Source organism: Procambarus clarkii, chromosome 46 (genome assembly GCF_040958095.1).
Source record: "Procambarus clarkii isolate CNS0578487 chromosome 46, FALCON_Pclarkii_2.0, whole genome shotgun sequence".
NCBI classification, from domain to species: domain Eukaryota; kingdom Metazoa; phylum Arthropoda; class Malacostraca; order Decapoda; family Cambaridae; genus Procambarus; species Procambarus clarkii.
This window is the reverse complement of record NC_091195.1, coordinates 26,456,381-26,482,212: the sequence shown is the minus strand read 5'-3', so window position 1 is coordinate 26,482,212 and position 25,832 is coordinate 26,456,381. Positions and strand designations below refer to the sequence as shown.

Genomic DNA, 25,832 nt, shown 5'->3' with positions numbered 1-25,832 from the left:
CATATGTATAAGCAAGTAGATGGGGTCGCTATGGGTTCTCCCCTAGGTGTCCTGTTTGAAAACTTCTACATGGGTACCATCGAGCAAAAAGTCTTAGTCGACATGAACTTGAAACCGGCCATATACTGCAGGTATGTTGACGACATTTTTACACAGGTACCTGATGTCAGACATCTGCAGGAGCTGAAGGAGGCATTTGAGCAGAGTTCCGTGCTGCGTTTTACTTACGAGACGGAAAAGGATGGGAAGCTGCCTTTTCTAGATGTAACAGTCATGGAAAAGGGCGGAGGTTTCCACACTGCAGTCTACACAAAGGAAACAAACATAGGAATGTGCCTAAATGCCAACAGCGACTGCCCTGACAGGTACAAGAGGAGTGTTGTTAACGCATACGTCGACCGTGCTCTCAGCCACAGCTCAGAATGGAAGCAAGTCGACGAAGAACTCTGTAGGGTAAGGCAGGTTCTAGTCAATAACGGCTTCTCCAATGGTTTCATCGAAGACATCATAAGAAGGAAAGTGAAAAGCCATGCAACCTCTGAAGAGACAACTAACACAACACCTATACCCCCTATTAGACTATTTTACAGGAACTTCTTTTCCACAGCTCATAAAACAGAGGAAAGGGTCCTGAAAGATATTGTTAATAGAAACGTTATCCCTACAGACAAAAATCAGAGGATACAACTGACGATTTACTATAAAACCAGAAAAACGGCCAGCCTACTCATGAGAAACTCTCCAGACACGAAACAGAACGCTTTAAAAGAGACTAACGTCGTCTATGCCTTCAAATGCCCACTTGGGGACTGTAAGCTCCAAAAAACCCAGTATATAGGCAAGACAACAACATCTCTTTCTAGGCGTTTAACGATGCATAAACAACAGGGCTCCATTAAGGAACATATAATCTCTTCCCATAACCAAACCATCGCCAGAGAAATCCTAGTAAACAACACAGAAATCATCGATAGATACAGCGATAGCAGGCGGCTTGACGTTTGCGAGGCACTACACATCAAGAAGTCAACACCAGCAATCAACAGCCAATTATTGCACAACTATATTCTACCCACCTCAAGACTCCGCTCCAATATAGAAGCATCAAGAAATATGGACCAATAGGCTTTCTACAAACACTTCTATTCAATATCCATTGTTTCGTGTTCTGTCTTGTGTTGATACTTTTAATACCCTATTAATATCCTCTAATGCCACATCATCCTTCCCACCTCACTCAAATGTAATGCCACATCACCCTTCCCACCTCACTCAAAAGTAGATATAAAATCAGGGAAATGCAAGTTCTAATCAGTTGTGTATTTGTGAAGTCTTTGAAAATGTAATAAGTTTTACGAAACGCGCCCGTGTCGCGTCAGACTAGAAATAAAAATGAATTTTGGAGAAGTGATTTTTGATTTACCTCCAATAGTGAAGCATAATGTACGAAAGATTGAGAAAATTCGTGTTAGAATTATTAATCTTACTTTTTCGGTCATATTTAATAAAATATATATATATATATATATATATATATATATATATATATATATATATATATATATATATATATATATATATATTATTATTAAATATGACCGAAAAAGTAAGATTAATAATTCTAACACGAATTTTCTCTATCTTTCTTACGTTTCTTTTCACTGTTGATGGTAATTCAAAGATCAATTCTCCAAAATTCATTTTTATTTCTAATCTGACGCGACACTTGAGCGCGTTTCGTAAAACTTATTACATTTTCAAAGACTTTAGTTTACAAACACACAACTGAAACTGAATAGAGCTTGCACATCTTCGATTTTATATCTACATTTGGGTGAGGTGGATGAGGTGAAAACAAACTTTCAACAATGGGTATTGAATGGGTATTAAATTCAAACACAAGACAGAACACGAAACAATGGGTATTGAATGGAAGTAATTGTAGAAAGCCTATTGGTCCATATTTCTTGATGCTTCTATATTGGAGCGGAGTCTTGAAGTGGGTAGAATATAGTTGTGTATTAATTGGCTGTTGATTGCTGGTGTTGACTTCTTGATGTGTAGTGCCTCGCAGACGTCAAGCCGCCTGCTATCGCTGTATCTATCGATGATTTCTGTGTTGTTTGCTACGATTTCTCTGGTGATGGTTTGGTTGTGGGAAGAGATTATATGTTCCTTAATGGAGCCCTGTTGCTTATGCATCGTTAAACGCCTGGAAAGAGATGTTGTTGTCTTGCCTATATACTGGGTTTTTTGAGGCTTACAGTCCCCAAGACGGCATTTGAAGGCATAGACGACGTTGGTCTCTTTTAAAGCGTTCTGCTTTGTGTCTGGAGAGTTTCTCATGAGTAGGCTGGCCGTTTTTCTGGTTTTATAGTAAATCGTCAGTTGTATCTTCTGATTTTTGTCTGTAGGGATAACGTTTCTATTAACAATATCTTTCAGGACCCTTTCCTCCGTTTTATGAGCTGTGGAAAAGAAGTTCCTGTAAAATAGTCTAATAGGGGGTATAGGTGTTGTGTTAGTTGTCTCTTCAGAGGTTGCATGGCGTTTCACTTTCCTTCTTATGATGTCTTCCACGAAACCATTGGAGAAGCCGTTGTTGACTAGGACCTGCCTTACCCTACAGAGTTCTTCGTCGACTTGCTTCCATTCTGAGTTGTGGCTGAGAGTACGGTCAATACCAATACCCATTGTTTCGTGTTCTGTCTTATGTTTGAATTTAATACCCATTGTTGAAAGTTTGTTTTCACCTCATCCACCTCACCCAAATGTAGATATAAAATCGAAGATGTGTAAGCTCTATTCAGTTTCAGTTGTGTGTTTGAAAACTAAAGTCTTTGAAAATGTAATAAGTTTTACGAAACGCGCTCAAGTGTCGCGTCAGATTAGAAATAAAAATGAATTTTGGAGAATTGATCTTTGAATTACCATCAACAGTGAAAAGAAACGTAAGAAAGATAGAGAAAATTCGTGTTAGAATTATTAATCTTACTTTTTCGATTCATATTTAATAATTATATATATATATATATATATATATATATACATATATATATATATATATATATATATATATATATATGTCGTACCTAGTAGCCAGAATGCACTTCTCGGCCTACTATGCAAGGCCCGATTTGCCTAATAAGCCAAGTTTTCCTGAATTAATATATTTTCTCAAATTTTTTTCTTATGAAATGATAAAGCTACCCATTTCATTATGTATGAGGTCAATTTTTTTTATTGGAGCTAAAATTAACGCAGATATATGACCGAACCTAACCAACCCTACCTAACCTAACCTATCTTTATAGGTTAGGTTAGGTTAGGTTAGGTAGCCGAAAAAGTTAGGTTAGGTTAGGTTAGGTAGGTTAGGTAGTCGAAAAACAATTAATTCATAAAAACTTGGCTTATTAGGCAAATTGGGCCTTGCATAGTAGGCTGAGAAGTGCGTTCTGGCTACTAGGTACGACATATATATATATATATATATATATATATATATATATATATATATATATATATATATATATATATATATATATATATATATATATATATATATATATGTCGTACCTAATAGCCAGAACGCACTTCTCAACCTACTATGCAAGGCCCGATTTGCCTAATAAGCCAAGTTTTCCTGAATTAATACATTTTCTCTAATTTTTTTCTTATGAAATGATAATGCTACCCATTTCATTATGTATGAGGTCAATTTGTTTTTATTAGAGTTAAAATTAACGTAGATATATGACCAAACCTAACCAACCCTACCTAACCTAACCTAACCTATGTTTATAGGTTAGGTTAGGTTAGGTAGCCGAAAAAGTTAGGTTAGGTTAGGTAGGTTAGGTAGTCGAAAAACAATTAATTCATGAAAAGTTGGCTTATTAGGCAAATTGGGCTTTGCATAGTAGGCTGAGAAGTGCGTTCTGGCTACTAGGTACGACATATATATATATATATATATATATATATATATATATATATATATATATATATATATATATATATAATATTTTGACCATTAAGAACGTAAGAATAAAGAATTAACCTATATACAAGAATAAGAAAGGTGATCCCAACAGATAACAGGGGACAAAAAGGGGTTAAATGGACCCTATATTGTATTGACGTGCCATATTGAGGCTTATATAGGGATCCAACTTGTACATGCTTACATTAAGGCTGTTGTCACAATGTTTGAACAGAGCGGACTCAAACACATTTCGTTCAACTAAACCCTTAATTTTAACAATACATTTTTGCCCCTCGGAAGTCGCTAGAATGATCACATAAACGGGAATGTAAATTCACTTGAGTGCTGGGCTGTACGAGTGGCATATGAATGTTGCTTTAATCGTGAAGAAAGAGATTTACCAGTCTGGCCAATGTAAACACACGCACACTCATTACAAGGGATGGAGTACACACGAGTTCACAATACACTTGAGTGCTGGTCTGTACGTGTAGCATATGAATGTTGCTTTAATCGTGAGGAAAGAGATTTACCAGTCTGGCCAATGTAAACACACGCACACTCATTACAAGGGATGGAGTACACACGAGTTCACAATACACTTGAGTGCTGGTCTGTACGTGTAGCATATGAATGTTGCTTTAATCGTGAGGAAAGAGATTTACCAGTCTGGCCAATGTAAACACACGCACACTCATTACAAGGGATGGAGTACACACGAGTTCACAATACACTTGAGTGCTGGTCTGTACGTGTAGCATATGAATGTTGCTTTAATCGTGAGGAAAGAGATTTACCAGTCTGACCGATGTAAACACACGCACACTCATTACAAGGGATGGAGTACACACGAGTTCACAATACACTTGAGTGCTGGTCTGTACGTGTAGCATATGAATGTTGCTTTAATCGTGAAGAAAGAGATTTACCAGTCTGGCCGATGTAAACACACGCACACTCATTACAAGGGATGGAGTACACACGAGTTCACAATACACTTGAGTGCTGGTCTGTACGTGTAGCATATGAATGTTGCTTTAATCGTGAAGAAAGAGATTTACCAGTCTGGCCGATGTAAACACACTCACACTCATTACAAGGGATGGAGTACACACAACCTGTTATAGACGAGGGCGAGTGCTTAATTAACATGGACTTAACTGTGTTATTATTTTTTAACACTGGGATAATATTGAGGTTGTTCAGGGCAAGATGTTCTAGACCATTCAATATATGGTCATACCAACGAGCTTTTTATTTCTGGCTTAGACTTGGGAGCTTGTTTGTAGAACGTCATTTTTGGTGGACTAAACGAGAAATTCAAAACTGATTTCGGGTATTTTAACTTCTTCACAATTTCAATTTTTTTTGTTATTTCTTCGTCAAAAAATTACGGCCTGCAAACTCTCAGGGCTCTGAGAAACATTCTTAACCTAACCTAACCTAACGTAACCTAACTCTCAGGGCTCTGAGAAACATTCTTAACCTAACCTAACCTAACCTAACCTAACCTAACCTTAACCTGAATATGATGATTTGAGTAAAATGAACATACGTGCACACATTGGTAGGTTTTCTGTACACATTTTTAGGTTCCCTATATACATTGGTTGGTTCCCTATATACATTGGTTGGTTCCCTATATACATTGGTTGGTTCCCTATATACATTGGTTGGTTCCCTATATACATTGGTTGGTTCCCTATACACATTGGTTGGTTTCCTATACACATTGAATTTCAAACTCATTGAATTACATGGTTATTTTGTGTTGAATCACAACAAAACACAGACAGGCGCAGCTGACTGCTACATTCAGCTGCCACTTAGCGGACAGCTATGTGAGTCACTAACTGCTAATCCCTACAGTCAGAGGCTTAGAGCCAGGGGCCAGATTCACGAAAGCACTTACGAACCTGTACAGCTTTTCTCAATCCTTGGCGGCTTTGTTTACATTTATTAAACAGTTAATGAGCTCCGAAGCACCACGAGGCTGTTTATAACAATTACAACAGTTGAATGGGAAGTTTTCATGTTTGTAAACTGTTTAATAAATGTAACCAAAGCCGTCAAAGATTGAGGAAAAATGTACACGTTCGTAAGTGCTTGCGTAAGTGCTTTCATGAATCTGACCCCAGATGTGCACCGTGCTTCCGTGAATCAAATGTGATTCCTTTCTCTAGGTAGAATACCTCACTGTGAGAGACCACCTCGTGTCTTCTCTCACCCAGCTTGAGGGAGAGGAGAGAGAGATTACTAACACAAACTGACTCTTGTGAGACGTCCTGAGAGAAAAAATGGACGGTGGTGGAAGGACACACGACCCACAGGAGACGCAACAGGTAAAACCTGGCAAAAGCGAGCCTGAGCATATGGCGGAAACCTCGCGGTGCACCAACACACAAGCTCCAGATAGGGGGCACGAACCCAGCATGGTGCAGGACAGCGAGACGACGAATTAAACACCGAAGGCGAGGCAGACGAAGAGCGGGCAGCTGGAACACCTGCTGAGGACTTCAGAGCATTCGAACCGCAGTCCAGAAACATGGCGACCAACACCGATGGTCACCATATAGACCAGATAACATGCCAACACTCACCTCCACACTCAGGTACACGTAGCCACTGTGGTTACCAATCAGGTAGACGATGATTGTCTGTCATCTGCATGTCGGGGAGACGGCGCCAACCGGACTTGTGGCGCCAAACAGAACTAAGGCCGATTCGACACTGGTGATCCACCGGCTTCGATCCCCCTACGGTAGCCTGGTAAGCCCGGGGACGTGGTGTTCCTGGTCCAGGCTTACACAGCCAGAAGTTAGCGGCGAGGGCGGGAGGAAGCGGCCACCTGCACCTTATATATATATATAATGTCCAGAGTGGCGCCTCTCACCCCGAGGTAGACGCCAGCACATTGATCACCACCACTGGCGGCGCCCCTCGCCACCCCCCCCCCCACTGGTAACGTCAGAGCCCGCCCCCCCCCCACTGGTAACGTCAGAGCCCGCCCCCCCCCCCCACTGGTAACGTCAGAGCCCGCCCCCCCCACTGGTAACGTCAGAGCCGCCCCCCCACTGGTATCGTCAGAGCCCCCCCCCACTGGTAACGTCAGAGCCGCCCCCCCACTGGTATCGTCAGAGCCCGCTCCCCCCACTGGTAACGTCAGAGAACCCACTGGTATCGTCAGAGCCCCCCACTGGTAACGTCAGAGCCCCTCCCCACTGGTATCGTCAGAGCCGCCCCCCCACTGGTATCGTCAGAGCCCGCCCCCCCACTGGTAACGTCAGAGAACCCACTGGTATCGTCAGAGCCCCCCACTGGTAACGTCAGAGCCCCTCCCCACTGGTAACGTCAGAGCCCGCCCACTGGTAACGTCAGAGACCCCCCCCCCCCCACTGGTAACGTCAGAGCCCCCCCCTCTGGTAACGTCAGATCCCCCCCCACTGGTAACGTCAGAGCCCTCCTGAACCACTGGTAACGTCAGAGCCCGCCTCCCCCCCCCCCCCCCCACTGGTAACGTCAGAGCCCTCCTGAACCACTGGTAACGTCAGAGCCCGCCTCCCCCCCCCCCCCCCCCACTGGTAACATCAGAGCCCTCCTGAACCACTGGTAACGTCAGGGCACCGTCCCCACAGGTCCCCCCCGGCACCCCCACACATCCCAGCAAACTTCATGTCATCAGATGACCTCCTGGGGGCCATCAGATGACCTCCTGGGAGCCATCAGATGACCTCCTGGGAGCCATCAGATGACCTCCTGGGAGCCATCAGATGACCTCCTGGGGGTCATCAGATGACCTCCTGGGGGTCATCAGATGACCTCCTGGGGGCCATCAGATGACCTCCTGGGAGCCATCAGATGACCTGGGGGCCATCAGATGACCTCCTGGGGGCCATCAGATGACCTCCTGGGAGCCATCAGATGACCTCCTGGGGGTCATCAGATGACCTCCTGGGGGCCATCAGATGACCTCCTGGGAGCCATCAGATGACCTCCTGGGGGCCATCAGATGACCTCCTGGGAGCCATCAGATGTCCTCCTGGGGGTCATCAGATGACCTCCTGGGAGCCATCAGATGACCTCCTGGGGGCCATCAGATGACCTCCTGGGGGCCATCAGATGACCTCCTGGGAGCCATCAGATGACCTCCTGGGGGTCATCAGATGACCTCCTGGGAGCCATCAGATGACCTCTTGGGGGCCATCAGATGACCTCCTGGGGGCCATCAGATGACCTCCTGGGGGCCATCAGATGACCTCCTGGGGGTCATCAGATGACCTCCTGGGGGCCATCAAAGCATCCACCACCAGAACTCTTCCCCACATTCCTAAAGCAGCGCGCCCATTTGCAGCAGGGAAATATACAGACCTTCTAAGGAAAGTGAATGAACGGTCTGAATATCTTAATGCTGCAGCCACCATCAAAGCATGGCATAATTTGCTCCTGTTTGGCAATATTTGCTTAGGCGTACCTGCAAGAGGAGGCAAGTCGCTAGCCTCATCAGTCACTAGCCTCATCAGTCACTAGCCTCATCAGTCACTAGCCTCATCAGTCACTAGCCTCATCAGTCACTAGCCTCATCAGTCACTAGGGCAGTAAATAATTTCCTCAGAGCTGACAACTTGATCCCCATTCCTCCTCAACCAACCCGTTCTCGCAAATTTAATAAGTCAATATTGACTTATTAGTTGCGTGCATAGGTGACATACTAAACATAATAGTTTCCCTTGAAAAGCTTCATAGAAAACACCGACCTTACCTAACCTACTTAGTATGTTAAAATAAGCATCTTATAGCTTCGTAATTACAATTGTTACTTAACCTTTTATAGGTATAGGTTAGGTAATAATTGTAATTACGAAGCAATAAGATGCTTATCTTAACATACTAAGAAGGTTAGGTAAGGTCGGTGTTTTCTATGAAGCTTTTCAAGGGAAACTATTATGTTAAGTATGTCACCTATGCACATATTTAATAAGTCAATATTGACTTATTAAATTTGCGAGAACGGGTTGCCTCAACGCAAAAACCGTCGTGGCAGACCCAAGAGTTCCAATGACAATTTTAAACTAGAAACACAAGTGACCCTAAAAATTAAAGAGGGCAACACAGTAGGAGCAATTAGGTTACTTACCAGTGAAGACACAATCGCCCCTAGAAACACAGCAACTGCCGACTCACTGAAAGAGAAGCACCCTCCCAGAGTACCATGGGAACCCACTGCTCGGGACACAAATGTCCCAGACATGGGACCGCTATTCCTCCAAGCGTCAGAGGTATACAAAGCCATCATGTCATTTCCACCAGGGTCAGCAGGGGGATACACTGGAGTAAGACCTCAGCACCTCAAGGAGATGACGAACCCAGTTCTCAGCGAAGTTGCCGAGACATTACTGTCAGAGGTCACGAAGTTTGTCAACGACTGCCTCACTGGGCTGATCCCAGAGGGGCAGTCGTTGACCCCTTCTTCGGAGCATCCCTGTGTGCCCTTAAGAATAAGGATGGTGGAGTCCGACCCATTGCCGTGGGTAACACACCTCGGCGCCTCGTTACCAGGGCAGCTGTCAAAAACATCGGCACGGAAGCTGCAACAATGCTTCGACCCCATCAACTAGGCTTTGGTGTCCCCCATGGCTGTGAAGCGGCAGCTCATGCAGCACGAGCCTATATTAAACACCTCCCAGAACATAAGGCATTAATTAAATTAGACTTTAAAAATGCTTTCAACCAGGTAAAAATGGATATGGTACTGGAAGCAGTTCGACCATGCTTTCCTGGTCTACTCCCCTTCGTTTCAGCAGGGTTCAGTATGGAATCGACACTGTTGTTTGGGGAAAATGAAGTTGTTTCTGCAGAAGGTGTTTAGCAGGGAGACCCACTTGCCCCTTTCCTTTCCTGCATGGCAGCTAAAGAGGTCACCAGCAGGTTGACCAGCGAATTCAACATCTGGTTCCTGGACGATGGCACCCTGGCAGGGACACAGGAGTTTCTTCTAGGGGGATCTGCAGCTGGTGAAATCTATGGGAGAGGAGTTAAGACTCGCCCTAAATCCATCAAAGTGTGAAATCATCTCATCTAGCCAACCAATCATAGATGCAGTACAAACCGTCTTGCCAATTCTCAAATCCTCATCCAACTTTTCCAAACGACTGCAAACAGGCCAAATGGGGATAGCCCCATAGTGGAGAACATTACCACAGCATTGCTGGAGGCAGCTTCTGGGAAGGACAAAGCACGTCTCCTCGCTGTGCAAGCTCCCCATGCCGGGGACTTCCTGTTTGCTGTTCCTAATTCCACCTTGGGCACCCGCCTGGACCATCGGGGCCTAAGTATTGGTGTTGCCCTGCGCCATGCCGTTCCTTTCTTCACCGAACACCGGTGTATCTGCTGCTATGCGTCGGCAGACCAATACGGCAGTCATGGTCACGGCAGTCATGGTCACATCTGTCATGAGTCACCGGGAAAGATTGACTGGCATGAAGCAGTCAATGACATCATCAAGAGAAGTTTGGCTACAGCTGGGTGTCCAGCACAAAGGGAACCTCAGTTGTGCAGACCTGACAACAGCCACAAACGCCCATACGGAGTCACCCTGCAGCCAAGGAGGGAGGGTAGACAAGTAGTATAAGACTACACATGCACGTCTACATTGGCTGATACCTATCTACCTCGCAGTATAGCAGAGGGAGGTAGGGCGGCCACCTTCAGGGAGACCCAGAAAACTGACAAGTACAGGGACCTAGAACGTTGTTACAGGTTCGTGCCGATAGACTCTGAGACTCTGGGCGCTGTTGATGATTCCTGTTGATAAAGGAACCCTTAAGGGTTACGATGGAGTTGCCAGATACTTAATAATACTGTAATTGTCTAATCTGATTGTGAGAGAGTCCAGAGAGGTACTGTTAGTCAAGGTTCATAGCCGAGAAAACAACAACAGAATACAATCTGACCCCATAGTATACGAAGCAGCAGAAAACAATGATAATATGATATATTCTCGATGATGTATACCATATTCTACATATAGTGATGTACATTACAAGCTTAAGATCTATCAACCTCTAGAGGTTCATAGGTCTTAAGTCCAACACCAAACTTGCTGGTTGGTGTTACGGTGCTCTCTAATGTTTCTCCCCATTGCCAGCGTTAAGTCATGTTCACTTACCTTGCAGGTTCCCTGACATGCAGAGTCATTCGATATGAGACACTTCTTGATAGATTACATATTTATGGAGAAATTATCATTTATAAGTTTTGCAGGTAAGGGGGTGTTACGCCCCATGTACATAAAAGATGGCGACGTCTCTATCGGTTTGGCGCCAAGACATTAGGGCGCCAGCAAGCTGGCGATTGGCTGGCCGAGGTCACGTGACGTGACTAACCAATCAGAGCCTGCTGTGACATCACCGGAAGGCCTGGCTCAGGACCTGCAGGTCACTGAGCCAGTATATTTTCACAGACCTTTGACGCGAGCAGAAGTGCGTCAGTGTGCTCTCGAGATTGGAGGTTCTGGGATCCTCGCTCAGTGGATTTGGGCACCCAATGCTGTCTACCATTGTCGCAGAGGATTAGGTACTCCCGGGGAATATGAAGAAGCCAAGTTTAGTAGGCAAAGAAGTGCCAAGAACTCGTGGCTGTTAGCCTGTGACGGAAGGTGTGCGACGACGCTGGGAGGGCAAGGGGGCGCCCTGCGGATCCCGCTCTAGTACGACGCGCAGAGCAGCTGTGACCGGGTCACATCTACTGAGGTTCTGGAGGGAATGTCGGAATATATTCCCAGGTGGTGGTCTTAATAACCCTCCAGAGGTTGATAGGCCTTAAGCCCAACAGCAAACTTGTTGGTTGGTCAGTAAAGTATTGTGGTGGTCTTAATAACCCTCCAGAGGTTGATAGGCCTTAAGCCCAACAGCAAACTTGTTGGCTGGTCAGTAAGGTATTGTGGTGGTCTTAATAACCCTCCAGAGGTTGATAGCCCTTAAGCCCAACACCAAACTTGTTGGTTGATCAGTAAGGTATTGTGGTGGTCTTAATAACCCTCCAGAGGTTGATAGCCCTTAAGCCCAACACCAAACTTGTTGGCTGATCAGTAAAGTATTGTGGTGGTCTTAATAACCCTCCAGAGGTTGATAGCCCTTAAGCCCAACACCAAACTTGTTGGTTGATCAGTAAGGTATTGTGGTGGTCTTAATAACCCTCCAGAGGTTGATAGCCCTTAAGCCCAACACCAAACTTGTTGGTTGATCAGTAAGGTATTGTGGTGGTCTTAATAACCCTCCAGAGGTTGATAGCCCTTAAGCCCAACACCAAACTTGTTGGCTGATCAGTAAAGTATTGTGGTGGTCTTAATAACCCTCCAGTGGTTGACAGGTCTTAATAATACTCATCATAAGGCAGCGGGATTATGTTCACAGTACCAAGAGTCAGGTCAACAGTGGTGTCATTACATATAGATAATTACATAATACATATGATTTTCTTATACTTCCTAAAACAGTTAAATCTAATCTAAAAAAATACATGAAAATAAACTTGCTGGAGTCACAGGGTGACTGCTGGGGGGGCAGAGGACAGCAGAGCGTGTGGGAACTCACCTGGGTACTCGATGGCTCCTTGGGCGTGTCGTGGGGCGTCTGTCTGCTGGAGTTTGCGGAACTCTCTGCTGAGGAGGACGGCGAGGTCTTGGTGGCTGGTTTGGACTGTCCCAGTTCCGAAGACAACTCCTGCAGGCGAGCCAGCACCTCCTGCAGGGTGCTGCTGAAGTTCTGCCAACAGTCCTTGAACATGTCTCCCTCCATGTCTGACTGCTTCTGCTCGACCTTCACTTCGCGTCCGACGATGGGGGACTTGTCTCGACTCTGTGGCGAGTCTTGCGAGGAATTTCTCAGGTAATTGTTGTGATCTGGAGTTTTTTTCTGGCTTTCTTCTGCCTTATTTTGTTTAGGCAGTATGTCTGGGTGCTTGAAACTCTCTCTAGTGCCATCTTTATCTGGCTTGTGCTGGAGGGGTTTGTTAATCTGGGCGCTAGCTGGCACAGTGTCGTCCGGTGTCACCACCTCAACCTCCTCCTGACGCTTGGGATATTTCCTCTGGCTGGCTTGCTCTTTGTTTACATTTAATTTTGGGTCATTTGTCCGGAGCTCGCTGCCCTCTCCGCCGCCCTCAGATTGTTTCACGTATATATTAGAGTATGTCCATGGCGTGATGACTTCAGACGGCTTGATGTTCTCCTTGTCTCTAAAGTTGTTATTGTTGGGTCTGTCTTTGGCAGAAGTGAAGTCACACGAGGTGTTGCCTGAGGTCTTTGGCGTCTTACTCTCAGTATTCTGGTGCACGACTGGTCGCTCCCCGACGCTCTCCTGTTCTTGGGACCGTATTGCTGCATCTTTGTGTATACTCGGCCGGGCAGTTGCCAGGCCTTGGAAGGCCTTTGTGGCTGGAAGCTCGGCAACGGTTTCAGCGTCGTCCACACGCTCTAAGCGGATCGGGATGTTGATTTCCGTCGCTTCCTCGTATTTTGAGGTTCTTCTTCGACTCCTGTGACAGCCTTTGTCTTCCGGATCTTCCGCTATGTCTCTGTTTCTTCTTCTGCTGCCGCCGGCGTCGATAGAGGTCGACCTCGGAGTGGCACCCTCAGGATAGCTCTTCCTTCTGTGGTCGAGGTCGTCATCTGTGTCGTTGACTCGTCGTCTGGTGGTCGTCTCCTTCGTCCTCAGCCCTTCGTCTCTGTTGCGTTCCGCGCTCGGACTCTCCCCGAAGGTGTGTCGTCTCCCGCTCGTGCTTCTGTCTCTGGAGGCCGAGTGTTGATGCCCTTGAGTGTATGGGTCTTGGGGCCTCTTGCTGGGAGTTGGTCCCGGGTCTGGCTGAGTGACAGAGTGCCGCTTCGTGCCACTCCTGCCACCTTCGGCCTCCGCCTCCACAGTCACAGGGATCACTCTCACATCAGTCTGGTGAGAACAGTTACATTAAAGAATATAATTCAACATAAAAATTTTCCAACTATCAAAACTTACAAATCTCAATGAGCAATTGAATTATACTTAGTTTACGTACACCAGAAAGGTGTAGAGTAAGGGGGAATATGAGTAAACTATTCAGGTGGATAGAAGGGTATACCGATGAGGAGGGTATAGCAGATTACAACACGAAGAAATGATACAAAATTCGATCAACTTGGATTAATAACAAAGACCTGGGTAAATACTGGTTTGGAAATCATGTTGTTGATTTGTGGAACAGGTTACTGTTTACCGTAATAGACGTGGGCTCCCTGGATTGTTTCAAGCGTAGGTTAGACATACAGATGAATGAATGGGTGGAAATAAATATGAGGTGGAACATATGGACATTCTGCAGTTTCCTGTTTTGATGTCATCATATATTTCTATCTGCCAATCCGCGAATTATCCCTGAATCATTTTTTCAAACTCTCTACTCACGTTGCTCCATTCGGAACAGTGAGTAAGCGCTCGATGAATATAAGCGTAGAGTTTGAAAGAATAACTCAGGTGTTGGTGAACAATGAATATAGCAACACGGAAATAAACGCTGCTATAAGAAGACACCTGGACCGATGGTATGTGTATGTGCTTCATCCCCTATTTTTGCCTCACCTTTTACTTTATTCTATTTCTCTTCACCTGACCCCGTACTGGTATAAATCTAACGCGATTTGTATTTTTTTATCACTTGAGAATGAACCATATAGGTTCGAAACGTTGTGCAAATATATAATAAGTGTAATACATTCTATATTTACTTCTTTTTCTTCACCTCGAAAACGAACATAACTTTTGGAGAACTCTTCTTCCAACTAAACCCTGATGCAAGAACACCAGTTAGAGGGATAGAAGCCCTAGACCAGAAGATAGTAAATACAGAATATGCTGTCATATTTAAGGACATGTATAACAGAAAACCTGCTGCCAGTATACACCAATATTATATATATATATATATATATATATATATATATATATATATATATATATATATATATATATATATATATATATATCCACCCCACTACACCTAACCAGACAAAGATTCATAAACCTAAATATTGATTAATGGAGGTGACATGAAGGTAGGAAGATTAAGTTGACATTAACTGGGGTATACAGTGGACATTAACTGTGGTATACAGTGGACATTAACTGGGGTATACAGTGGACATTAACTGGGGTATACAGTGGACATTAACTGTGGTATACAGTGGACATTAACTGTGGTATACAGTGGACATTAACTGTGGTATACAGTGGACATTAACTGGGGTATACAGTGGACATTAACTGTGGTATACAGTGGACATTAACTGTGGTATACAGTGGACATTAACTGTGGTATACAGTGGACATTAACTGTGGTATACAGTGGACATTAACTGTGGTATACAGTGGACATTAACTGGGGTATACAGTGGACATTAACTGTGGTATACAGTGGACATTAACAGTGGTATACAGTGGACATTAACAGTGGTATACAGTGGACATTAACTGTGGTATACAGTGGACATTAACTGTGGTATACAGTGAACATTAACTATGGTATACAGTGGACATTAACTGTGGTATACAGTGGACATTAACTGTGGTATACAGTGGACATTAACTGTGGTATACAGTGAACATTAACTATGGTATACAGTGGACATTAACTGTGGTATACAGTGGACATTAACTGTGGTATACAGTGGACATTAACTGTGGTATACAGTGGACATTAACTGTGGTATACAGTGGACATTAACTGTGGTATACAGTGGACATTAACTATGGTATACAGTGAACATTAACTGTGGTATACAGTGAACATTAACTGTGGTATACAGTGGACATTAACTGTGGTATACAGTGAACATTAACTATGGTATACAGTGGACATTAACTGTGGTATACAGTGGACATTAACTGTGGTATACAGTGGACATTAACTGTGGTATACAGTGGACATTAACTGTGGTATACAGTGGACATTAACTGTGGTATACAGTGGACATTAACTATGGTATACAGTGAACATTAACTGTGGTATACAGTGAACATTAACTGTGGTATACAGTGGACATTAACTGTGGTATACAGTGAACATTAACTATGGTATACAGTGGACATTAACTGTGGTATACAGTGAACATTAACTATGGTATACAGTGGACATTAACTGTGGTATACAGTGAACATTAACTGTGGTATACAGTGGACATTAACTGTGGTATACAGTGGACATTAACTGGGGTATACAGTGAACATTAACTATGGTATACAGTGGACATTAACTGTGGTATACAGTGAACATTAACTATGGTATACAGTGGACATTAACTGTGGTATACAGTGAACATTAACTATGGTATACAGTGGACATTAACTGTGGTATACAGTGGACATTAACTATGGTATACAGTGGACATTAACTGTGGTATACAGTGAACATTAACTGTGGTATACAGTGGACATTAACTATGGTATACAGTGGACATTAACTGTGGTATACAGTGAACATTAACTGTGGTATACAGTGGACATTAACTGTGGTATACAGTGAACATTAACTATGGTATACAGTGGACATTAACTGTGGTATACAGTGAACATTAACTGTGGTATACAGTGGACATTAACTGTGGTATACAGTGAACATTAACTATGGTATACAGTGGACATTAACTGTGGTATACAGTGGACATTAACTGTGGTATACAGTGGACATTAACTGTGGTATACAGTGGACATTAACTGTGGTATACAGTGGACATTAACTGGGGTATACAGTGGACATTAACTGTGGTATACAGTGGACATTAACTGTGGTATACAGTGGACATTAACTGTGGTATACAGTGGACATTAACTGTGGTATACAGTGGACATTAACTGTGGTATACAGTGGACATTAACTGTGGTATACAGTGGACATTAACTGTGGTATACAGTGGACATTAACTGTGGTATTGGGGTATTATATTGCACATACACATATTGTTTACATAATTTTATACCTATCACAAATCATACCAAGTATAGAGTTATATAATTTATATAATCCTGGACTTACGTTAATATAATCTAACTCACTATTTTTTATAAACGAAGAATCAATAATATTTCTTTCAGTAACTGATTTACACTCCACAACTTTGCATGAAATTATTACAATCATTACAATTGTTACAAAAAATTACAATCTCTTAAGGGAACAAATAATACTCTGAACTCCTGACCTATACTTATAGAATACTGATGTTGCTTTATTCTCTGACCAAGATGTTTACCAGTTTGTCCAACACAGAACATTGTGCAATCTTTACATGAAATTTTATACTCGCATCTATTTCAACTTCCTGGAGAATGTTTTTTTATGATATCAAGATTCCTATATGCTACATTGATATTAAATTATTTTAATAATTTAGGAATTTAATTGAAATTATAATGAAATGACAGAGTTCATTTATTCTTAATGTTGAATTCTTTCTTGTTCAAACTACAGTAAGATATACGAGCAATTTGGCTGGATTTATCAATAAATGATTCAGAGTATTTTAAGTTGAAAACTTGGGGTATATATGACATTATAGTTTCATCATATATAAACTCAAGACTATGTATTAAGTTTTTATAATTGCAGGTTTTGTGTAAATAGGAACCAGTAAATATGTTGGTTCCTGCGTACACTTTGACTCATCATCAAGGAGTAAAACAAAGATATTTATATATATATATATATATATATATATATATATATATATATATATATATATATATATATATATTTTTATATATATATATATATATATATATATATATATATATATATATATATATATATATATATATATATATATATATATATATGTCGTACCTAGTAGCCAGAACTCACTTCTCAGCCTACTATTCAATGCCCGATTTGCCTAATAAGCCAAGTTTTCCTGAATTAATATATTTACTATAATTTTTTTCTTATGAAATGATAAAGCAACCCTTTTCTCTATGTATGAGGTCAATTTTTTTTTATTGGAGTTAAAATTAACGTAGATATATGACCGAACCTAACCAACCCTACCTAACCTAACCTAACCTATATTTATAGGTAAGGTTAGGTTAGGTAGCCAAAAAAAGCTAGGTTAGGTTAGGTTAGGTTAGGTTAGGTAGGTTAGGTAGACGAAAAAACATTAATTCATGAAAACTTGGCTTATTAGGCAAATCGGGCCTTGAATAGTAGGCTCAGAAGTGCGTTCTGGCTATTAGGTACGACATATATATATATATATATATATATATATATATATATATATATATATATATATATATATATATATATATATATATATATATATATATATATATATAATGTCGTACCTAGTAGCAAGAACGCACTTCTCAGCCTACTATGCAAGGCCCGATTTGCCTAATAAGCCAAGTTTTCCTGAATTAATGTATTTTCTCAAATTTTTTTCTTATGAAATGATAAAGCTACCCATTTCATTATGTATGAGGTCAATTTTTTTTTTATTGGAGTTAAAATTAACGTAGATTTATGACCGAACCTAACCAACCCTACCTAACCTAACCTAACCTAACCTATCTTTATAGGTTAGGTTAGGTAGCCGAAAAAGTTAGGTTAGGTAGTCGAAAAACACATTAATTTATGAAAACTTGGCTTATTAGGCAAATCGGGCCTTGCATAGTAGGCCGAGAAGTGCGTTCTTGCTACTAGGTACGACATTATATATATATATATATATATATATATATATATATATATATATATATATATATATATATATTATTAAATATGACCGAAAAAGTAAGATTAATAATTCTAACACGAATTTTCTCAATCTTTCGTACATTACGCTTCACTGTTGGAGGTAAATCAAAAATCACTTCTCCAAAATTCATTTTTATTTCTAGTCTGACGCGACACGGGCGCGTTTCGTAAAACTTATTACATTTTCAAAGACTTCACAAATACACAACTGATTAGAACTAACGTATCTCTGCTATTATATCTACATTTGAGTGAGGTGGGAGGGATGATGTGGCATATAATGATGTGGCATTAGGGGATATTAATAGGGTATTAAAAGTATCAACACAAGACAGAACAGAAACAATGGGTATTGAATAGAAGTGTTTGTAGAAAGCCTATTGGTCCATATTTCTTGATGCTTCTATATTGGAGCGGAGTCTTGAGGTGGGTAGAATATAGTTGTGCAATAATTGGCTGTTGATTGCTGGTGTTGACTTCTTGATGTGTAGTGCCTCGCAAACGTCAAGCCGCCTGCTATCGCTGTATCTATCGATGATTTCTGTGTTGTTTACTAGGATTTCTCTGGCGATGGTTTGGTTATGGGAAGAGATTATATGTTCCTTAATGGAGCCCTGTTGCTTATGCATCGTTAAACGCCTAGAAAGAGATGTTGTTGTCTTGCCTATATACTGGGTTTTTTGGAGCTTACAGTCCCCAAGTGGGCATTTGAAGGCATAGACGACGTTAGTCTCTTTTAAAGCGTTCTGTTTTGTGTCTGGAGAGTTTCTCATGAGTAGGCTGGCCGTTTTTCTGGTTTTATAGTAAATCGTCAGTTGTATCCTCTGATTTTTGTCTGTAGGGATAACGTTTCTATTAACAATATCTTTCAGGACCCTTTCCTCCGTTTTATGAGCTGTGGAAAAGAAGTTCCTGTAAAATAGTCTAATAGGGGGTATAGGTGTTGTGTTAGTTGTCTCTTCAGAGGTTGCATGGCTTTTCACTTTCCTTCTTATGATGTCTTCGATGAAACCATTGGAGAAGCCGTTATTGACTAGAACCTGCCTTACCCTACAGAGTTCTTCGTCGACTTGCTTCCATTCTGAGCTGTGGCTGAGAGCACGGTCGACGTATGCGTTAACAACACTCCTCTTGTACCTGTCAGGGCAGTCGCTGTTGGCATTTAGGCACATTCCTATGTTTGTTTCCTTAGTGTAGACTGCAGTGTGGAAACCTCCGCCCTTTTCCATGACTGTTACATCTAGAAAAGGCAGCTTCCCATCCTTTTCCGTCTCATAAGTGAAACGCAGCACGGAACTCTGCTCAAATGCCTCCTTCAGCTCCTGCAGATGTCTGACATCAGGTACCTGTGTAAAAATGTCGTCAACATACCTGCAGTATATGGCCGGTTTCAAGTTCATGTCGACTAAGACTTTTTGCTCGATGGTACCCATGTAGAAGTTTGCAAACAGGACACCTAGGGGAGAACCCATGGCGACCCCATCTACTTGCTTATACATGTGCCCATCCGGGCTCAAGAAGGGTGCCTCTTTAGTACAAGCTTGGAGTAGTTTCCTCAGAATACTTTCTGGCATGTCAAGAGGAGTACAGGCTGGATCACGATACACTCTGTCGGCTATCATTCCGATTGTCTCGTCCACAGGTACGTTGGTAAACAGCGATTCTACGTCCAACGAGGCTCTTATCCCTGTGGCCCGTGTGCCCCGCAGTAAGTCCACAAATTCCTTTGGAGACTTCAGGCTGAAGGCGCAAGGAACATAAGGAGTCAGCAGGCCGTTGAGTCGCTTCGCCAGTCTGTACGTGGGTGTGGGTATCTGGCTAATGATTGGCCGAAGTGGGTTTCCAGGCTTGTGCGTCTTGACATTTCCATACGCATATCCAGGTTTATATTCCCCAATGATCTTTGGCAGGTGGAGTCCGGATTTCTTGGCGTTCACAGTTTCGATCAGTTTGTTGACCTTTGCTTTTAATTCGGCTGTAGTGTCCTTCGTTACCCTTTGGAACTTAGTTTGGTCAGAGAGTATGATGTTCATTTTCGCCAGATATTCGTCTTTTTTAAGAATGACATATATTGGCGACTTGTCACCTCTCCTGACAACTATCTCCTTGTTCTCACGAAGGCTTTTAGCTGCCGCTTTAAGCTCGGGGGACAGTATGGTGCTTCTGTAGTTGCCTCGATTCTTTCCTCCTTCTGCAATAAGTTCTGCTTGTAAGGTATCTTTGGTAGTGACCTTCTTTTGTGTCTCGAGGTCGAATATGTCGTGTTAGAATTATTAATCTTACTTTTTCGGTCATATTTAATAATATATGTCTACAGGAAAGACTGCTACCAAAATATACTAATATTAAAGTGCACGACCCAGCAGCAAGGAATCAAGCCTTCACGATAAAATATCGCCAGGATCTGATTCGTGATCAGATATACAAGGCAGAGAATGAAATCAAAGACAACAAAACGCAACTACTTCATGCTACAAACGAGTGGAGAAATAGCAACATCGACCATAGTATCCGTACCCGCATTGAACAACACCTCGACATCCTCACAGACCAACATCACCTCAGCACTGAAACAAGGATTATCAAGAAACTAACAACATTATATGGAGGACCTATGGCAATTCCACGACCAAGAGATGGCTTCCTGAACCTTGCAGGAATTAACCTCACTGAGGACCAAGTCACTCTCCTAAATCTGGGCATAAACTGTCATGTTATGTCCAGACCGAGTGAAATGGCCCGGAAAGTAGAGTTGGAAATTCTGTTGGACGACATATTCGACCTCGAGACACAAAAGAAGGTCACTACCAAAGATACCTTACAAGCAGAACTTATTGCAGAAGGAGGAAAGAATCGAGGCAACTACAGAAGCACCATACTGTCCCCCGAGCTTAAAGCGGCAGCTAAAAACCTTCGTGAGAACAAGGAGATAGTTGTCAGGAGAGGTGACAAGTCGCCAATATATGTCATTCTTAAAAAAGACGAATATCTGGCGAAAATGAACATCATACTCTCTGACCAAACTAAGTTCCAAAGGGTAACGAAGGACACTACAGCCGAATTAAAAGCAAAGGTCAACAAACTGATCGAAACTGTGAACGCCAAGAAATCCGGACTCCACCTGCCAAAGATCATTGGGGAATATAAACCTGGATATGCGTATGGAAATGTCAAGACGCACAAGCCTGGAAACCCACTTCGGCCAATCATTAGCCAGATACCCACACCCACGTACAGACTGGCGAAGCGACTCAACGGCCTGCTGACTCCTTATGTTCCTTGCGCCTTCAGCCTGAAGTCTCCAAAGGAATTTGTGGACTTACTGCGGGGCACACGGGCCACAGGGATAAGAGCCTCGTTGGACGTAGAATCGCTGTTTACCAACGTACCTGTGGACGAGACAATCGGAATGATAGCCGACAGAGTGTATCGTGATCCAGCCTGTACTCCTCTTGACATGCCAGAAAGTATTCTGAGGAAACTACTCCAAGCTTGTACTAAAGAGGCACCCTTCTTGAGCCCGGATGGGCACATGTATAAGCAAGTAGATGGGGTCGCCATGGGTTCTCCCCTAGGTGTCCTGTTTGCAAACTTCTACATGGGTACCATCGAGCAAAAAGTCTTAGTCGACATGAACTTGAAACCGGCCATATACTGCAGGTATGTTGACGACATTTTTACACAGGTACCTGATGTCAGACATCTGCAGGAGCTGAAGGAGGCATTTGAGCAGAGTTCCGTGCTGCGTTTCACTTATGAGACGGAAAAGGATGGGAAGCTGCCTTTTCTAGATGTAACAGTCATGGAAAAGGGCGGAGGTTTCCACACTGCAGTCTACACTAAGGAAACAAACATAGGAATGTGCCTAAATGCCAACAGCGACTGCCCTGACAGGTACAAGAGGAGTGTTGTTAACGCATACGTCGACCGTGCTCTCAGCCACAGCTCAGAATGGAAGCAAGTCGACGAAGAACTCTGTAGGGTAAGGCAGGTTCTAGTCAATAACGGCTTCTCCAATGGTTTCATCGAAGACATCATAAGAAGGAAAGTGAAAAGCCATGCAACCTCTGAAGAGACAACTAACACAACACCTATACCCCCTATTAGACTATTTTACAGGAACTTCTTTTCCACAGCTCATAAAACGGAGGAAAGGGTCCTGAAAGATATTGTTAATAGAAACGTTATCCCTACAGACAAAAATCAGAGGATACAACTGACGATTTACTATAAAACCAGAAAAACGGCCAGCCTACTCATGAGAAACTCTCCAGACACAAAACAGAACGCTTTAAAAGAGACTAACGTCGTCTATGCCTTCAAATGCCCACTTGGGGACTGTAAGCTCCAAAAAACCCAGTATATAGGCAAGACAACAACATCTCTTTCTAGGCGTTTAACGATGCATAAGCAACAGGGCTCCATTAAGGAACATATAATCTCTTCCCATAACCAAACCATCGCCAGAGAAATCCTAGTAAACAACACAGAAATCATCGATAGATACAGCGATAGCAGGCGGCTTGACGTTTGCGAGGCACTACACATCAAGAAGTCAACACCAGCAATCAACAGCCAATTATTGCACAACTATATTCTACCCACCTCAAGACTCCGCTCCAATATAGAAGCATCAAGAAATATGGACCAATAGGCTTTCTACAAACACTTCTATTCAATACCCATTGTTTCTGTTCTGTCTTGTGTTGATACTTTTAATACCCTATTAATATCCCCTAATGCCACATCATTATATGCCACATCATCCCTCCCACCTCACTCAAATGTAGATATAATAGCAGAGATACGTTAGTTCTAATCAGTTGTGTATTTGTGAAGTCTTTGAAAATGTAATAAGTTTTACGAAACGCGCCCGTGTCGCGTCAGACTAGAAATAAAAATGAATTTTGGAGAAGTGATTTTTGATTTACCTCCAACAGTGAAGCGTAATGTACGAAAGATTGAGAAAATTCGTGTTAGAATTATTAATCTTACTTTTTCGGTCATATTTAATAATATATGTCTACAGGAAAGACTGCTACCAAAATATACTAATATATATATATATATATATATATATATATATATATATATATATATATATATATATATATATATATATATATATATATATATGTGTGGGTGTAAATCCCGAAAATTAACACGTGATGAAAAATGTGACAGTGTCAGATCACGGAGGAAGAATTGAAACAGGAATTTTCTTAAGTACTTTCGAATATTAATACATCTTCAGAAAGAATGATTTACAAGTCAATTAGTTTGGACATATATTGGGAGGAGAGAGAGAGAGAGAGAGAGAGAGAGAGAGAGAGAGAGAGAGAGAGAGAGAGAGAGAGAGAGAGAGAGGTGAAGTGAGGTACAATGACAAATATATGAATGGGATTAGGTGGATACAAAATAAGAGGTGCATCATATGGGTCAATACGCCCCTATTATTACCCATGTATGAGTCAATAGGATATAGGATAATGGGCCAATAATAATAGCATATGTGTACCAATGATCCTACTCAAATCGCCCTGTTTAACAGTGATAAATTCCAGGTACTCAGGTACGGTAAAAATGAGGACCTTAAACATAATACAGAGTACAAAACACAATCGAATGTACCCATAGTAGGAAAACAGCATGTAAAGGATTTGGGAATAATAATGTCTGACGACCTAACGTTTAAGGAGCATAACCAAGCAAATATTGCGACAGCCAGAAAAATGATAGGATGGATTACGAGAACTTTCAAATCCAGGGATCCCATCACAATGGTTGTACTCTTCAAGTCACTTCTGTTGTCCCGTCTTGAGTACTGTTCAGTACTCACTTCCCCCTTCAGAGCAGGAGAGATTGCTGAAATAGAGGGAATACAGAGAACATATACGGCACGCATAGATGCAATAAAGCACCTAAATTATTGGGATCGTCTCAAAGCCCTCCAAATGTACTCACTAGAAAGAAGACGAGAGAGATATCAAATAATATACACCTGGAAGATACTGGAGGGCCAAGTACCAAATCTACACAGTAAAATAACAACGTACTGGAGTGAACGACATGGAAGAAAATGCAGAATAGAACCAGTGAAGAGCAGAGGTGCCATAGGCACAATCAGAGAACACTGTATAAACATCAGAGGTCCGCGGTTGTTCAACGTCCTCCCAGCGAGCATAAGAAATATTGCCGGAACAACCGTGGACATTTTCAAGAGGAAACTAGATTTATTCCTCCAAGGAGTGCCGGACCAACCAGGCTGTGGTGGGTATGTGGGCCTGCGGGCCGCTCCAAGCAACAGCCTGGTGGACCAAACTCTCACAAGTCAAGCCTGGCCTCGGGCCGGGCTTGGGGAGTAGAACAACTCCCAGAACCCCATCAACCAGGTATCAACGAGGCCCTCTAACTGCTCAATCAAAAATGGATCTAAATAATATAAGCCACTGCTAATGTTCAAATGACATGGTTTTGTAATCTGTATTAAAGTAGATTCAATTATGTTCCTATTGAAACTGATTTTACAATTCGTTATTTAAGAAGCCATCTCCCAATCAATTTGGTGAGCATCTTCTGATAGATGAACAAACAAAGCATTAGATAATCTTTAAATTTTCAAAAAATTAAAAAAAAATTGATATTCATGTCTTGTTTAATTAGGAAAATAATATTGGTAAACTATTAGTTAGAAACAGCCCCTCATTATCTTGAGGTTATCTTGAGATGATTTCGGGGCTTTAGTGTCCCCGCGGCCCGGTCCTTGACCAGGCCTCCACCCCCAAGAAGCAGCCCGTGACAGCTGACTAACACCCAGGTACCTATTTTACTGTTAGGTAACAGGGGTATAGGGTGAAAGAAACTCTGCCCATATTTTCTCGCCGGCGCCTGGGAACGAACCTAGCACCACAGGATCACAAATCCAGCGTGCTGTCCGCTCGGCCGACCGGCTCCCGTAGTGATAATTGTCATTTATAAAATACCTTGTAAAGACTGTAATAAGTTCTATGTTGGGCAAACATCTAAAGATTTGAAATGTAGAATTTCGCAACATAAATACTCTGTAAGACATGGC

At 42.2% G+C, this 25,832-nt stretch overlaps 1 protein-coding gene across 3 annotated transcripts in view; it reads right to left on the bottom strand.

Annotated features, from left to right (window-relative positions):
- The window catches only part of LOC123770557 (serine/arginine repetitive matrix protein 2), a 121,124-nt gene that overhangs the window by 73,853 nt on the left and 21,439 nt on the right, over window positions 1-25,832 (bottom strand). For all 3 annotated transcript variants that reach the window (XR_011222188.1, XM_045762574.2, XM_045762577.2), the window contains exon 4: window positions 12,574-13,926. Coding sequence is in view for 2 of the 3 variants with exons in the window: in XM_045762574.2 (XP_045618530.1) it covers window positions 12,574-13,926 (1,353 nt within the window). In the remaining variant the exon portion in view is untranslated. The remainder of the gene's footprint in view (window positions 1-12,573; window positions 13,927-25,832) is intronic.